Source organism: Esox lucius, chromosome 20, assembly GCF_011004845.1.
Source record: "Esox lucius isolate fEsoLuc1 chromosome 20, fEsoLuc1.pri, whole genome shotgun sequence".
In the NCBI taxonomy this organism is placed as follows: domain Eukaryota; kingdom Metazoa; phylum Chordata; class Actinopteri; order Esociformes; family Esocidae; genus Esox; species Esox lucius.
The window spans coordinates 26,573,993-26,591,096 of record NC_047588.1 but is presented as its reverse complement, the minus strand read 5'-3'; the positions used below and the strand labels follow the sequence as shown (position 1 = coordinate 26,591,096).

Below are 17,104 nucleotides of genomic sequence, written 5' to 3'. Positions count from 1 at the left end.
CCATGTATGGTAGATAGGGTGGAACGTGGACAGTACTCTGTGACAACCGGCATCAACTTAATGAATCATCTTTAGGTAAATTATTATGCATTGTTGCAGGTGTATCAATTGCATGCTACAAATGTTGCAGCAGAGGGAGCACGAGCCGTGGCAGTGTCTGAAGGTAAATTGTGCGCAAGCGCATTTGGTTGTTCCTTCACATAGTTACTATGGTTACTACACAATAGGAGACGGGACAGGGGCTGTGCAAAGGGGGAAAGAAAAGGGAGAGGGAGGTGGTTTGCAGAACCGCTTCACTGGACACACCGTAACGTTAGCTCTAACTCCCAACACTGCAGAGCAAAATAGAGGTAGACAGACAGGGAGAGGTGGAAAAAGAAGGAAATGGGTAGGCCTCGGCCAAGGTAGTATGGGAAAGGGTTTTGCACCGTAAAAAACTCATTCTAGACAAAACAGAAAGGACGCTGGAACTTTCAGAATTTGCTATTATTCTAGGCTTTGGCATGATGCTGTTTTACTACACACTGGGTGTCATGCCTTTGCCTACCTATATGCATATCAATGCAATAGTGAGGTGAACTAAGAACAAAGAAAGAGAAGGCATTGTGGTCATATTTTACAACTTGAATCAGCGTATAAAGGATATATGGAAACTAGTAATGCACTGTTAATAAGGTGATCCTACATTGGTGTGGGGGAAGAGAAAACTGAAGAAAGGGGCTTCTCTCCTTCACTCCCCTCCCTCGTCTGAGTTTTGGCCCTCTCTCTGCGCCTCTTCTCTGTCTCCCTCCCGTCTCGCTCCCCCTTTCCTTAAGAATATGCTAATCACGCCCTCCTCTCCCTTGCTCTGTCTTTCTCTCTCCCTCGGCGTGCATCCCTTGCTCGCCCTCCGTTGATTTTGTGACTGTACCGACGGCAAAAAGTGCAAGTCGTCTTGACGGAGGAAGGGGGAGTGGGGGGAAAATAAAACGAAGGGGGTGGGAAAGAGGCAAACGTACGCATCAATTTGTACAGGCTTCAGCGGCTCCCCGTTTTTCCTGCAACGACTTGTGAAGGAGAGGGAAAATTCTGCATTTTTTTGCGGAACCGTTACATTATGATCCAGCAGCCTCTGTTTATAGGCGCGCGTGCTGGTCGTATGCGTGTATGTCAGCGTACAGTATAAAAAGAGAGAGACATAAAGAAAGAGAGAGGAGACACGCATCGCTGGAAATCATAGGTAAGGAGAAGGGAAAATGGATGCTTATATTTTGTAGCTATTCTTCTTGGCCACGTTTGTGTCCTCCTCCCCTTTCTTTGTGCGTTAATGATCATGTGTTATGTGTAATTCATACCCCGGTAAAATGTGTTACAACGCTCAACACCCGCACTCACATTCCAACGAGAAAAGGCGTCTCGGTGAGTCGGTAAAGAATGCCATTCGCCATTCTATTTCGAATTATTTTTTCAACACACGGAAAAAACAGTACGCTAGCAATAGAAGAAACACAACAGGATAGACCTAGGACGACTCCTGCCTTGTCGGTTTTGTAGCATTTATGCTGTTGCTTCGTCGGTAGTGGTCAATTCCGATGTAGCTCGGTTGTTGTAGCCTACAGAATAGCAGAACCCAGTTGCCTCTGCATGTGTATCAATAACATTAGCCGGAGAAGAAAGAAGAAAGAGGGCCGTTGCGGTGCCTGCTTGTTGGTGTCGGTGATGTAAGCTGTGTAGCTACATGCCTACACACGGGCCTGCTGCGATGCATCACATATTGACGATTTTTTCAAAATGCATTCATGTGTGTGACAACGACAAACAGAGTGTGCACGTAGGCGTGTGTTTGCATGTTTCTGTTTTTTTCCTTCTAATCTATCATTTCTGTACATTGTGTGATTATTGTAGATTGCTGTGTTTGCAAATATTGTTTGTGGAACACAGCCAGGGACCAACAATTGAACCCCTGAATAATAGCATCCACCTGTGACAAAAATGTAGGCCTCTCAGTAGCCATATACTCTACTGTACTGTCATAGTACTATCCCTCCTGTCACTGGGATCCACGGGCTCCCTCTGTATTTACACTGGGATTACATCCTCTCACGTGATCATAAAAAATAAGGTTCACTGTTTATCATTCTGTTATTAACTGTAAACATAGTTGGCTAATATTCTAGGTATTATACAGTGAATATATAAAGTCTGCACACCTCAGTTAAAATGCCAGGTTCTTGTGATGAAAAAGAATGAGACAAAGATAAATCATGTAAGAACTTTTTCCACCTTTAATGTGACCTATAACGTGAACAATTCAATTGAAAAAAAATTGAAATCTTCGAGGGGGAAAAATAAAAAACTCACAATAACCTGGTTGCATTAGTGTGCACATCCTAAAAACTAATACTTTGTTGAAGCACCTTTTGATTTTATTACAGCACTCAGTCTTTTTTGGTAGGAGACTATTAGCATCGCACATCTTGATGTGGCAATATTTGCCCACTCTTCTTTGCAAAAGCGCTCCAAATCTGTCCATCTTCTGTGCACAGCCCTCTTCAGATCACCCCACATATGTTCAATTGGATTCAGGTCTGGGCTCTGGCTGGGCCATTCCAAAACGTTAATCTTCTTCTGGTGAAGCCATGCTTTTGTGGATTTGGATCTGTGCTTTGCGTTGTTGTCGTGATGAAACTTCCTCTTCATCTTCGGCTTTCTAACGGACGCCTGAAGGTTTTGTGCCAAAATTGCCTGGTATTTGGAACTGTTCATAATTCCCTCAACCCTGACTAAGGCTCCGGTCCTAGCTGAAGAAAAACAGCCCCAAAGCATGATGCTGCCACCATCATGCTTCAGTGTGGGTATGGTGTTCTTTGGGTGATGTTGAGTGTTGTTTTTGCGCCAAACATACCTTTTCGAAATATGGCCAAAAAGTTCAACCTTGGTTTCATCAGACCATAACACATTTTCCCACATGCTTTTGGGGGACTTGATGTTTGTTTTTGCAAACTTCATCTGGGCTTGGATGTTTTTCTTTGTAAGAAAAGGCTTCCGTCTTGCCACCCTACACCATAGCCCATTCATATGAAGAATACGGGAGATTGTTGTCACATGTAGCACACAGCCAGTACTTCTGAAGTTCCTTTCATGTTGCTGCCTCCCTGACCAGTTCTTGGTAATGTCTCTATTGTGCCATATTTTCTCCACTTGATGATGACTGTCTTCACAGTGTTCCATGGTATATCTAATGCTTTGGAAATAATTTTGTACCCTTCTCCTGACTGATATCTTTCAACAATGAGATCCCTCTGATGCTTTGGAAGCTCTCTGCGGCTTTTGCTCTGAGATGCAACTAAGAACATTTCTGGAAAATCCTACTAGAACAGCTGAACTTTATTTGTGATTAATCAGAGTCATTTTAAATGATGGCAGGTGTGTAATAACTCTTATTTAACATGAGTTTGAATGTGATTTGTTCATTCTGAACACAGCCAAATCCCCAGTTAAAAGAGAGTGTGCACACTTATGCAACCAGGTTATTGTAAGGTTTGTATTTTAAATTTTTCCCCCTCGAAGATTTCAGTTTGTTTTTCAATTGAATTGTTCACATTATAGGTCACATTAAAAGTGGAAAAAGTTCTGACATGATTTATCTTTGTCTCATTATTTTACATCACAAAAACCTGGCATTTTACATTACACACCTGGGGTGTGTAGACTGGTTTGTTAATTGAACCAGTTTTGCTGGAATAGTAACCTTTCTTGCGCCAATTTGTGTTGATTCCTCAGATTGATGCCTTGGCTTTAGCTTACCAAGATAGTATGTTATTTCTTATGGTCCTCCAGGTTCAAACCAAGTCTTGGTCACACACACATTCCCCTCATGTTTTTTTAATACCAAGTCTAAGTGTGTCTGTCTATGTCTGTTAGTTCATGTACTGTACAGTGTGTGAGTGTATGAATAAGTCAACATATACTGTATGCACTAATAATTAAAGGGATAGTTTGAAATGTTGGAAAAAGGGCTTTACTTCCCCAGAGTAACATGAACTTGTGTATACCATTTGAATGTCTCCCGAGTTCAATATGAAGGAGGTTAGAGGTTGTTTTGAGTGCCAATGCTGACAACAAGCATTATTGCAATGCCTGGAAGTCAAAAGAAACAGATAGCATCCTTCAAACTTCATGCATGAATACAAAAAGGATATTAAAGGGCATCATTTCCAAAATCCCAAACCATCACTTTAATGTTTAGCAATTTGCATTAATGGTGCCACAATTTTCTGTGCCGGTGATGAATCAACAAAACACTTTAAATCTGTGCGTGTTTACAGCACTCTGGGTTAAACACGAGTGTCTCCACTCATTATGATGACTGCCTGGCTAAATATATCTGTTCATTTTGTACAGTGTCTTACTGTACTACTTAAATCCTAATTCACTATAGATTAACTTAGCCTTTTGCTCTTCAGAGTAAAACATTAACAAGGGACTGTGTTGGACATGTAAAACCTACAGTACCAGTCAAAAGTTTGGACACACCTTCTCACTGAAGGGTATTTCTTTATTTTGTAAAATGTTTCACATAATAATATGGAAGACATTAAACTATGAAATAACACATATGGAATCACATAGTAACCCAAAAAGTGTTAAACAAATCAAAATATTTTTATACTTTAGATTCTTCAAAGCCACTCTTTCCCTTGATGACAGCTTTGTACACTCTTGGCATTCTCTCAACCAGCTTCACGTGTTAATCACCTGGAATGTTTTTCCCTTTGAAGTTACCACATATGCTGAGCATTTGTTGGTTGCTTTTCCTTCACTTAGGCCTAACACATCCCAAATCATCTCAATTGGGTTGAGGTTCGATGATTGTGGAGGCCAAGTCATCTGATACAGCACCATCGCTCACCTCCTTGGTCAAATAGCCCTTGCACAGCCTGAAGGTTTGTTTTGGGTCATTATCCTCTTGAAAGATAATGATGGTCTCACTTAAGATAAACCTGATGGGATGGCGTATCACTGTAGTATGCTGTGGTTGCCATGCTGGTTGAGTGATCCTTAAATGCTAAATAAATCACAGACATTGTCTCCAGCAAAGTGCCCCCACACCATCACACCTCCTCCTTCATGCTTCATGGTGAGAACCACACAAGTGGAGATACTCCATTCTCCCACTCTGTGTCTCACAAAGACACAGCGGTTGGAACCAAAAATCGCAGTTGGAACCAAAGATCTGTACTAATTCGACCAAACGACAGATTTCCACTGGTCTATGTTAATTTCTTGTGTTTCTTGGCTGTAGTAAGTCTCTTCTAATTGGTGTCCTTCCATAGTGGTTTCTTTTCAGCAATTTCACCATGAAGGCCTGATTTACAGTTTCCTTTGAACAGTTGATGTTGAGATTTGTCTGTTACTTGAACTTAGTATAGTATTTATTTGGGCTTCAAACTGGGGTTCAGTTAATTACCGATTTCTGAGGCTCATAAAATGAATGAACTTATCCTCTGCAGCAGAGGTAACTCTGGGTTTTCCTTTCCTGTGGCGGTCCTCATAAAAGCCAGTTGCATCATAGCGCTTGATGGTTTTTGCGAATGAACTTGAAGAAACTTCTTGACATTTTCAGATTTACTGACCTTCGTGTCTTAAGTTAATGATAGACTGTTGTTTCTCTTTATTTATTTGAGCTCTTCTCGCCATAATATGGGCAACTACAGTACAGACATAATGATGGTTTTCTGTATACTCACTCTACCTTGTCACCCTCTACATACCCTAAGAGTTCCACAAATTAACTTTTAATGAAGCACTCCTGTTAATTGCATTCCCGGTGACTCCCTGATGAAGTTGGTTGAGAGAATGCAAAGAGTTTGCAAAGCTGTCATCAAGTAAAGGGTGGCTACTTACGAAATGTATTTATGAAAGATTCCACAATATGATATGTATTTGGTTGTGTTATTTTATAGTTTGGATTTCTTCACTAATATTCTACAATGTGGAAAATAGTAAAACTGAAGAGATACCCTTGAATGAGAAGGTGTGTCCAAACTTTTGACTCCAACTGTACGTTATATATATCATGGTCTGTTAGCCTAATGAAGTCATGTCCAAATTAATTGGGCATGTGTTATGTGTATGTCATACTCAATGACCTGTATCTATCTGTGAATGACTCATCCGACAGTTAACCACACATGGGTTTGGATGTTAAGATGGGCTGTAGTGTAGTGTAGAGAAGGGGGTAATGTGGCTCGGTTATAGCCAGTATTTATCAGAAAAAGGGAAGAATCCATATGTTGTGATATCTCTTTCCAAATCTGTTTAATGCGATACATGAAATAATAGCAATAATGAAATGCATTACTCATTCTTTCATTTTAGAAATAGGATATGAGTCAGATATTGGTTATTTCTTGTAGCATCTCTTTCTTTAATAGACTCGACTTTACATACACTTTCCACCATGTCTGGTTTAACCATCAGTGAAGTAAATAAAATAAAATCATTATATTTGTAAAGTTAAAGTTGTTTGATATTGATAGTTACATATAGATTTTTCAGTTCTGTTAATATGATCGATAATGTACCATAGAAAAAGTGTCCTTTTAAGCAGTTGTGTGTTCCTGAATGTTGTGTTGTTGAATTTTATTTGAATTATTATTATTCTTTTATGAAATTCAAAGTCACTGGCATAATTCAATATATCATTGATGTTTTTTTTTCAGGTTGTCGAAGCTCAGATGCTGGTGACAGGGTGAATCCTAGCCCTACAGAGAAATAAACGTCCACCACTTATTTCGCTGCTATGGCCAGTGGTGTGAGATGGACCTCATAAGGTGTAACCATGAAAACTAGAACTCATAAAGAATCGGTATGAACTCTGCTGGTCTTCCTTCTTCTGAAGCTGCAGTGTGTGCATTCATGGCTCAGACTACATATGGGTTTATATTGTTTGTATGTTGTTTTATAATGCATGGAAATGGATTTTGATGGATTTTGATCTTACAGTAGGTTGAATACCTAATATAAGATACTTGTTCTGTATATGTATTTTTTGTTTGTTCTATTTGTATGTTCTGTGTGTCTGTTCTGTGAAATGTTCGATGTTAATGTTTTGTGTCTGTTCTGTGTCTTTTCTATGTGTCTGTTCTGTATGTATGTTCTGTGAAATGTTCGGTGTGAATGTTTTGTGGCTGTTCTATATCTATTCTTTTGTGTCTGTTCTGTAGCTATGTATGTTCTGTTTGTTCTGTGTCTGTTTTGTGGGTATTCTGCCTGTCTGTTCTGTGTTGCCTTTAATGCCATTTCTGTTTCTCTCCCCTCTCCTCTACCTCTCCTTGGTTCTGTCCCCCTCTACTCTTCCCTGTACTTTTTGTTTTGACCCTTTACCCCCCTGACATACCCCCATTCCCCTTCTCTCGTGTTTTGCTCTTCCCGTGGTGGTTCAGATGCCCATGCGTAGTGGGCGGAGACGGGGGGGCAGTAGCGAGGAGAGGAGGGGTAGACGTCCACACCCCAGCCCGTCTCGTGCTGAACGGAATGACAGGCAGACGGTGAGAGTCTTTTATGTTCTTCCTAAGCAACTCTGTCTTCTTATGCCCTTCTCAGTTTCAAATCATCTCATCTCTTTCTCCTTATTGCTGTCACACCTCCATCCCTTCCTTTGTACGTTATAAAGTGTGTGGTGAGAGAGAGAGAAATGGAGAAGACACTGTCATTCACTAGGTATTGATCTAAGCCCTAATGAAGCTCCTCTGTGTGTGTTTTTTATACAGCTCTACTTGTAGTGTCATCTCTGGCGGTTTGTCTTTTGTCTTTCTTATTTAAAAATAATAATGCTAATGGAATATTCTGTTCCTTAGCAAAGAGCTGCTGGCGAGGAATTTGCTGTCAGTCGTTTGAATCGTCGATCGCAAGGGCATGATTCGTCAGAGAGTGAAGGGGAGGAACTTGTGTCACCTCCAAAGAGGCAGAAAGTCCAGGTTAGTGTAACTTGATGTAGTACTAAGTAAAAGTAGGTTGTCTTAACATTTTAATAATGTATATTGTCTTTTAATGTTTTCTCATGTTCACATCATGTCATCAGGATTCTTCCACTGCCACCAACCCACCGACTATAACTCATTCAACTGACAACAATCCCCCTGCTGTCCCGCCCCCACCCTCAGCTCCTAGCCAGTCTCGTGACAGTGACAATGAGGATGGCCAATCCCAGGGCAGCAGGAGTTCAGTGGTTGGGAGCTTAGCCAATAGCCTAAGCAGTAGTCTGAGCAGTGGGCGGGACATTGACCAGGACAATCGGTCCTCCTCCCCGAGTCTCTCTGCTTCCCCTCCAGCAAGTATAGACTCAGACTCTGATGGCCCCGACTCACCAAAGCCAGGAGAGGGGGAGCGGGAGAAGAGGAAAGAGAGAGGAGGGGGGAAGACAGGAGCAGAGGAAAGAAGGGCGTTGAGAGAGGGGAGAGGGGGTGAGTCTTGCGGAGATGGAGAAAGGAGGGATGGAGATGGAGGAATGGAGGACAGCCCTTCTCTGAAGCTGCCATCCTCTTCCAGTTCCTCCTCTGTTCCCACTCTCCGTGGACCAGGGGATTTAGCCATTGACAGCAATAGCGGCAGGAAGTCCTATTTCTCTCTGGACTCCAAGCTGGTGAGTAAGATGGAGTATGGACCGCCCAGCTCTGACACTGGGCACAGTGGCAATCGAATGAACTCCAAAGCTAACGCTCAGTGCATGACCAAGCCAAGCGTTCCAGGGGGAGATTATCCCCACGGCAACCCTAACATTCCACACCCTCCTCCACCACCCCTGCCCCCTCCACCCGCCCTGAAACCTTTAGAACTGAGTGGACAGAACCAGCCCTCCGAAGTCAAGGTAGAAAGAGAAAAGCTGGAGAAATGTGAGAAACTGATAGACAACAAGACAGCTCCTCCCTCTCTTGTACCCCAGAACAGCCCCTTGCCTCTCTCCCAGCCCCCACCTCACTCCCAGCACTACAGCCCCACCGGCTGGCAGGGAGGCACGGCAACCGGTTGCCAGGGGAGCTGGGGTTATAGCCGTTACCCCGGTAACCACCACGCTCACCAGCCGCAGCACCAACCCCCAGTTCAGCAGCAGCAACTGCCCTCTGTCTACAACCCCCCCTCCTCCCGTCACTCAACCTCCTCCCACCCCCCTTACCTCCCTCACCCCCACCCCCACAGGGAGTACCTCCCCAGGTACACTGCTGGGGGAGGGGAAAGGGAGAGGGGGGCGGCAGGTGATAGGGAGAGGGAGAGGGGGGGAGTGAGGGTGGAGTATGGGGGGAGGGAGATTGGTAGGGATTTCTCTGCTAGTAGTGGTGGTAACATTAGCACTTGTGGCATGGGGGGTCCTAATGGGGTCCAGGGGAGAGAGTTTGGGGGTCAGAACCGGGAGTACACAGGCCTAGTACCTCCGGGCTCTGGAAGAGACCTCCCCATGGGTCCTGGGGGAAGAGACTTTGGACCTGGGGGGTTCAGAGAAAGAGAGAAGGACAGAGAAAGGGAGGGAGAGAGGGATGTTGGAGGAAGGGACTTCCCTTTACAGAGTCGTAATGAGAATCAGAACAGAGAGTTTGGACCCAACGGTGCTGGGGGGGGTAGGGGGCACCCGAGAGACAAAGAGGGGGGGCGGTGGGGAGAGTTTGGGGGCCAGATAAGAGAGGTAGGGGGAAATGGCAACCCTATTAATAACACCCTCCCCCAAGGAAACCCCCCAAGTTCGACCAGTGTGCTTCCTGCAGCCCCAACGCTAAACCGTGACCCCCCTTCCTCGCCCCAAAACAATCCCACCCACCCGTCCATACCTTCCCACCCACATCCTCAAAGCGCCTCCAGCCGAGACTACCCCCCATCAATGGACCAGGCACCCAGCAGACACAGCCCTCCCTCTGGACCAGAACACTTCCACAGAGAGTACCCTCCTGGGGCCAAGGAGTATCCCGCTGGTGGCACACCCTCCACAGGCCCAGTCCGAGAGTACCCCAGCCCCCCCAGAATGACTCCAAACCTGGGGCGAGACTACCCAGGAGGACCCCAGATCCCCCACCCATCTCACCCCCACTATTCAGCCCAGCAGGCCAGAGACAGGGACACCAACCAGCGAGAGTCCACTCTCTACCAATCCCGCAGTGCACTCCCCCAACCCCCATCCCTTTCTCCCTCCTCTTCTTCCTCCACTCCTCATGGACATGCTCCGAATGCGCCTTACCCTCCTCCGCCTCCCCCTCCACCTCTTCCCCCTCCCCAAACATCTCTAGCGCAGCCCCAGCATCCCTCCAGCCTGGGACCTAATCACGTTCGTCCTGCACAGTACACATCCTCTAATCAGACTCCTGCAACCCCCCTCTCTCCATTACCCAGCCCCTCGACCAATCAGATGGCAGGGTTTCCTTCCTACCCACCAGGCTCCTCTTCCGGAGCCAACATGTCACTTCCTGGTTCAGGTGTGTCGTCCACCTGTTCTCCTGGCTGTCGGCCCTCGCCTTTCCACAGCACTTTGAACAGCCACGCCCCCTTCAGTGGCCCCTACCACTCTAATGGGAACAACTTGGTTCAGGCTAACAACAACAACAACAGCAGCAGCAGCAACTCTCACTCTCAGTCCCTTTCACCCCAAAACGCTTCAAAAGGACCCCCACCTCTCAGTAATCCCGGCAACAGCAATGGCTCTTCGGCCCCTGGCTGTAGCTCCTCACTTCCTGGAGATGGGCATTCTGATTCGTCCACAGGTCCACCTCTTCCACCTGTCATCAAGGAGGAACCAATAGAGGAGAGGGAAGAGAGTGAAAGCCCACCTCCTGTGTTGAGAAGCCCCTCCCCTGAGCCAAAGCCAGTGGACATTCCCATACATGCCAGCCAGTCAGCACGGTAAGACGGAATATGCATCATAGGCAGGGAATGGGTTCAATCGTGTGTCACTCAAAAAACAACTGATTTATGTTTTTGTTTTTTTGCTTGTTTTTGTCACTAGCACAGATTATTAATAATAATCATGATTATTTCTAGCTGAGAAATCTATTCCTGTCACAGAGATTTATTTCCCTAAGGCATGTTATCAAAGATTATAACTCAGAAGACAGTGAAGCAACTTGGTATCAGGTGGTAATGCGGTTTAAGGCAACACACCACAGTGCACCTGCATCACTGCAACCTGCAGGACAAATTATTTCAGCATTGTCCGGGTCAGAGTGAAGGGATGGTTGGACAGGGTTGCATTGACATATACTAGCAACTCCTGTTGGTTCTAGAACACTTCATGGTTGTGAAACGTGTCAGAATAGCTTGACGGGATGTGCTTCTGAGGTCATATAACCCATTATTTTACGTCTGGTGCACGCTACTGTCTTATGTATATTTTTTCCCAAAATGGTTCTTTAGCAATCCCCACAGGAGAGCCCTTTATGGTTCTTGCGAGAGCTGTTTGTGTTTCCAAGTAGAACCCCTTTGGGTACCATATAGAGTCCTCTGTGTAAAGGGAACCTAAAATTGTTCTAACTGGAACCAAAAGGTTTTCTCCCATAGGAACAGCTGAAGACCCCATTTAGATTGTACAAAGCGCCTTTTTTCTGAGTGTAGGATTCACTGAAATGAAACAGGGCTGTGGTTACAAGTCAGACACCATGAAATTGGCAGGAGATGGCTGGAGAAAAAAGTAAAACCGGAGAGAAAAAAACATGCTTAATATCATCATACTGACTGAGGTATGGTTTTTGGGTCAAGGTTCCACAGGGTTCTGGACAGGGGCAGTGGTAACTCCTGTGCCCGCAGCGATGTTCTCTTTGTCCCCCTGGATGGCTCCAAACTGTGGAAGAAGAGAAATGAGGTGATCGAGAGAGCCCGGAGAGAGGTTGAGCAGAGGGCTCGAGACCTGAGGGAGAAAGAGAGGGAGAGAGAGAGGGAGCGAGAGAGGGAGAGGGAACTGGAGAGGCACCTACAAGTGAGTATGACGAGGAAGGGAAGCGCAGACTATTGTTCATTTCCTTGTTCCTTTTTGTATCTTTAAATGATGGCTCTCTCTCTCCCTGCAGCAGCAGAAGGACAGTAACAGTGTGAGTGGACAACGGCAAGCCTCCTCTCTCTTCTTCCCCTCCTCCTCGGCCATCCTCCTGGACCACAACTCTGCTTCTAATCCCGGGTCTCACCCTCAGTCACACCCTCAGCAAAACCACCCTCACTCCCACCCCCACGCTCACCTTCACCCCTCCCACCTCCATCCCTCCCTCTCTCAGCACATCCCACACTCCCTGCTCATGTCGTCCATGGGCGGGTCCACGGTCGTTGGCCCCCAAGGAGCCCTGGGGATTGGGTTAGGAGGGCCGTACCTAGGCCCTGACACGCCAGCCCTGCGGACCCTAAGCGAGTACGCCCGCCCCCACGCCATGTCCCCCCTCGGTGCCAGTCGCCAGCACCCGCATGTCCACCATCACGGCCACCCCCACGGCCACCCCCACGTCCACCCGTCCTTCTTCCTCCCCCAGTTCCAGAACCACGCCCTGGCCCACCCGCATCACATGCCCGCCGACGCAGCCACGGCAGCGGCCATCTTGGGCTTCCTCTACGGGGGCGGTATGGAGGGGGGCCCGGGCGGGCATGGAGGAGGACATGGAGGTATGGGGGGCGCAGGGTTAGGGGGGATGGGGTTTCCCCATGCCGTGGCGGCCCACCGTGAGCGCATGAAGCCTGGGTTTGAGTTTAAGAGTGAGGAAAGGGTGTATCAGCCGGGGTCCATGGGAGATCCTGCGGCTCTCGCCCTCGCCCACTCCCACTCGCATGCCCACGCACACGCTCACTCCTTACTGCTGGGTGGAGGTGGGGGGGGCGGAGGTGAGGTCTCCATTTATGGCACTCCCCCTCCCCAGGCACCTCCGCCACCTCCCCTCCAGAACCCAGCATTAGCCCCTGTGAGCCGCCCACCTAACCCTCCTCCTGCCCCTCAGTCCCTCTCGAACCCTCCGCCCTCCTCCCTGCTTCCTCCCTCGCTCCCTTGTCACCCCGCCCCTGCACCAGCCCCTCCCCCCCTGGCCCCAGCAGCACCGCCTCCGCCGGCGCCTCCTCCACCCTCCTCCAACCTTGTTTCCTCCCTCAGTCACCCCGCACCGCACACCTCCTTCCCCAGCTCCCTTCCCCCATCTCACCCCCCACCCGTCCCTGCCCCCATAACTGCTGCCCCTGAGATCTACCCCCCTCCCACTCGCTCGCCCGCCACCTCTGAGAGAGACAGGAGCGGCGAGAGGGAGAGGGAAAGAGAGCGAGACAGAGTGGGGCTGCCAGCCAGTGGAGAGAGGGAACGAGACAGGGAGCGAGAGAGAGAAAGAGGGGGAAGCAACGGGAGTGGCGGAAGTAGTGGAAGTGGAGGAGGAGGAGGTACAGGAGCAGAGATTCCGGGACGTCTTCAGATGTTGAACGTCACGCCTCATCATCACCAGCACTCTCACATCCACTCCCATCTGCACCTGCACCAGCAAGACACAGGTACCCACTGCTGCTGAAGTCAGCACTTATCATCTGACACCGCTCCAGTGTTTCTCGAACCGCTCTTCCGCCCGACCTTTCCTCATTTCATTGTATCCCTGAGCTAGTTCACCGGTTTCACCTAGTCAAGTTAGTTAACCAGATGAGTCAGGTGTCCTTGCTCTGGAATTGACTGAATTCATGTCCCCATAGAGAGGCTTGGAAACCACTGCGCCACTATATACGTCCACGCTGTTCCTTTGAAAGCCCCTTGTTGCTGTGACTCTTATTAAATAACTCCTTGTGTTTCCCGTTACATCATTGGCCCCTAGCGGCGGGCGGGGTGCACCCCCTGATGGACCCGTTGGCGTCGGGGTCTCCCCTGGCTCGTCTTCCCTACCCAGGGGCAACGCTGGCCACCCCAATCCTGACACACCCCCTCACTGAAAGCGAGGTGCTCCGACAACAGCTCTTCGGTGAGGAAAACCCTAGTCTGTCTTTCTGTCTGGTTGGGTCATATCACCCATCTTATATCACCGTCTCCATCGCACCCGTCTCCCGCCGTCCTCCACTCACCTGGCTCTCCCTCCCCCGTCAGGCGCTCCGTTCCGTGAGCTGCCCCAGCCTTCCTCTCTGACCGGTACCATGTCAGCGGCCCACCAGCTCCAGGCCATGCAGCAGGCCCAGAGTGCAGAGCTGCAGATCCAGAGACTGGCCCTGGAGCAGCAGTGGATCCACCACCACCACCACCACTCCTTAACCCAGGATGAGTACTACAGGTAGCCTACTGCAGAGGACCAGGGCCCTCATTTATACTCCGAGACAACAGGCTACTCTGGCCGAATGTTGCCGAATCAGCTGAATCACTGTCTGCAAGATCACACAATGTGCATAAAAAAAAACCGGATATGATAACATAGTATAACCTTACTGTAAGGCAAACACTGTATCAAATCTGGAATTGCAATTCTTCAAGTCATTCTGTAACCATTGGATCTCAACATATCACCTTTTCTACTAAATTACGTTTTTTCAGGTTGCCCCGAGTTTACCATTCACTTCCATATTCCCCGCCAGCTTGCTACTTAGCAAGGCTGTTAAACGTCTACTGACTTAAAAAAAAATAAATGACTTGAGTCATCGTTCACCATTAATTTTGTATTAGTAAAAGCATGACCATGAGGTTGACAAAAACAACAAAATACAAATGTATCCACTGCATTTGGAGAGTTACAAGGTTAATGCTGTCATTACATGCAAGGGATAGAGGTTTTAGAAAAGTGTACTTTTGTTACATGGTAAACCAACTTGTTGACCATCTTGTGTTTCAAACACTAGCTAGCAAGCCTGCTCCAGTTAACACAAGCTATGCTGACTATTATGAATATAACTATTATCTGGTATCCACATCAGGATACGACTAAGCTTTCAAAAGTTTCAACAATTCTAAAGTGGATATTAGCTTTGACTGCATGCCTGCGTTCAGAGCCATTCAGTGGCAAGCCTCACTGCATCTCTGACTGTGTTTCATGCAGTCTCCTCTCTCTTCCTCAGTCACCTAAAGAAGGAGAGCGACAAGACCCTGTGAGGGAGGCAAACGAGCCCACAGACGATGCACCCAACAATGGAAGGAGAAAAATAGTGTAAAGAAAGTGCAAAATGAAGAGTTAAAAAAAAAAAGTTAAGTAAAAAACCTGAAGTACTGAAAACAAATGAAGACATGGGCTGGACACATCATATCATAGGAGCCTGGTGAGAAACGAACTGATTGAGAAGACAAGAAATCAAGGGGGGGAGGTTGAGAGGAGGGAAGATGTTGCACACAGTCCCTGTGTTATCCATACTATATAATAGCCCCAGACTCTGCGTGTCCCAGCGTATGTTCAACCCCAGTTTTGTATTGTGCTCTGTACAGTTAACTAGATGGGGCAGCAATATAGTGCAGTAGAGTCTGTTGTAAATGACCTTATGCCAGAAAGAATGTGTACATGAGGCTCTCTTTTATGTCATTGCATGTAGCTAGGCGCTTATTCTGAACTGGTTAAACTTTTGGTTCTATTTTTAGTAATCTCCCTCTCTTTCCTAACAGAGGGAGGTGGTTTATGAGTATGCATGAGACCAACGATTAAGTGTCATATTATGTTAACGATTAATCCTGTTATTATTATTAATGTTGTCTGTTTGTTGATAATTATATAATTATATATACATATTATTTGTATTATTTTTTTACATTTTCATTGGTATGGCGGTTTTGGTTTTATTTGAAACTCCTGTGAAACGAGATGCAAATGAAGGGAAAAAATGAAAATAAACATCTTTTTTTGCTAAAATATGTGGGACTCTGCTGTGGTTGTTTGTACAGTAGGCTTTCTCTGCCGACTCTTGCTGTCTTTTTGTCTTAGTTTTAAAAAAGACACACAAAGCATATATCGAATTCCTGTTCCTCCCTCCCCCTACATTCTCACTCCCTTTCTACCCCCCCCCCACCCCCCCATATCTTTTCTCTCTGGGTGAGTGTAGCTAATAGGATACACATGCGATGTGTGAGACATAAGAGTTGTCGCTCCAACGAGCCAGAGTCCTACTCAGCCAACATTCCATACCACACTGTAAAAAGATACAAGGCCAAAAGAAATGAAAAAGAAGAGAGGAAGGTGGAGCTGAACGTATGATTTACTGATGCTGTTAGGAACACGGGGCTGACAGTGCATAGGACTTCCTATGAAAATAGAAATGCTTCAACGCTGTTTGGAATTGTTGCTCAGATAGTGTTTAGTACCAAGTATTTGACTGCAAAGACGCAATTTCATCCTTTTACATTTGACAATGTGACTTCATTTTCCCTATACTTACACTGTGAAGCACAAACAAAATACAGTATTTAAATGATAATTAGCTTCTTGACCAAATCTTTGAACTTTCTGTGGTCTGGTTGTATTCACATAACACTGCTTAACCTTTATCCCTCTTTACAGCTGTAAACAGACAGAGTATACAGTTGAGAATGCTTATTATAATACCATGTGACTAGTTACAGTGGCAACAAATGTATTCATTTTGTTTATTCTCTTTCAGTTTCTTGCATGTTTATTCAATTATGGGCAGTCCGATTATAATAGTGTCAAATACAGCATTTTGATTGGTTCTGCATTCATCTTTAGTGCAGATATTTAATGGAATATAGGTTGTGCAGCGTTTAAAGTCACCTTGGGTAAGTATGTCAGTATCATTCTATAACATAGCATCTACAGGACGATCTTGACATTCCATTCCAATGACATCACATCAGAAAGATATTCATAGAGCCTTCCTTCACCATGGTGAATGAAAAGGACAATTGTAAAAATATTGTCAATAAAAAAGGTTGTACACACCTTACTGTAGCTTGGGCTACATAGAAATCCACCAAAACAGGTTATGATAAGAGCATGGTCATTTCTGAACTAGGCTTCTGCTTGGCTTTAAAACAATGAACAGTTTATGTAGATGGTCGGTTCAACCACCAGACTGTCTCAGTCCTTGTATCTAGTACACAAGGGGATGTCTACATAAGGACATGGGGAGATTTTAAATGGATTTGAAGTCCTCTGACCTGTCCTTTCCTTGCCTCTTTTTTTTTGGTTAAAAGAAACCAAGGAGAGGAAGGGTTGAA

At 46.2% G+C, this 17,104-nt stretch overlaps 1 protein-coding gene across 3 annotated transcripts; it reads left to right on the top strand.

The window, feature by feature from the left end:
- The first annotated feature begins 873 nt into the window (after positions 1-873).
- atn1 (atrophin 1) lies at positions 874-15,148 on the top strand. Of its 3 annotated transcripts, none has more exons than XM_020040949.2 (10): positions 874-1,219; positions 6,705-6,850; positions 7,428-7,532; positions 7,842-7,961; positions 8,066-10,866; positions 11,719-11,935; positions 12,030-13,470; positions 13,782-13,925; positions 14,048-14,228; positions 15,004-15,148. In XM_020040949.2, the coding sequence occupies exons 2-10, from the start codon at positions 6,824-6,826 to the stop codon at positions 15,035-15,037; spliced, it is 5,070 nt and encodes a 1,689-aa protein (XP_019896508.2). In that variant the 5' UTR covers positions 874-1,219; positions 6,705-6,823; the 3' UTR covers positions 15,038-15,148. The 3 variants fall into 3 exon arrangements, with proteins under 3 accessions (XP_019896508.2, XP_012994765.2, XP_019896507.2); XM_013139311.4 differs by having other exon boundaries at positions 12,027-13,470; XM_020040948.2 differs by lacking the exon at positions 874-1,219 and adding an exon at positions 4,834-4,925 and having other exon boundaries at positions 12,027-13,470.
- The last annotated feature ends 1,956 nt before the right edge of the window (positions 15,149-17,104 follow it).

Coding starts and splice junctions, on each gene's coding strand:
- atn1 (XM_013139311.4), top strand. CDS start 6,824: ATGAAAACTAGAACTCATAAAGAATCG. Junction 6,851..7,427: donor CTAGAACTCATAAAGAATCG/GTATGAACTCTG, acceptor GTGGTGGTTCAG/ATGCCCATGCGTAGTGGGCG. Junction 13,471..13,781: donor CCTGCACCAGCAAGACACAG/GTACCCACTGCT, acceptor ATTGGCCCCTAG/CGGCGGGCGGGGTGCACCCC.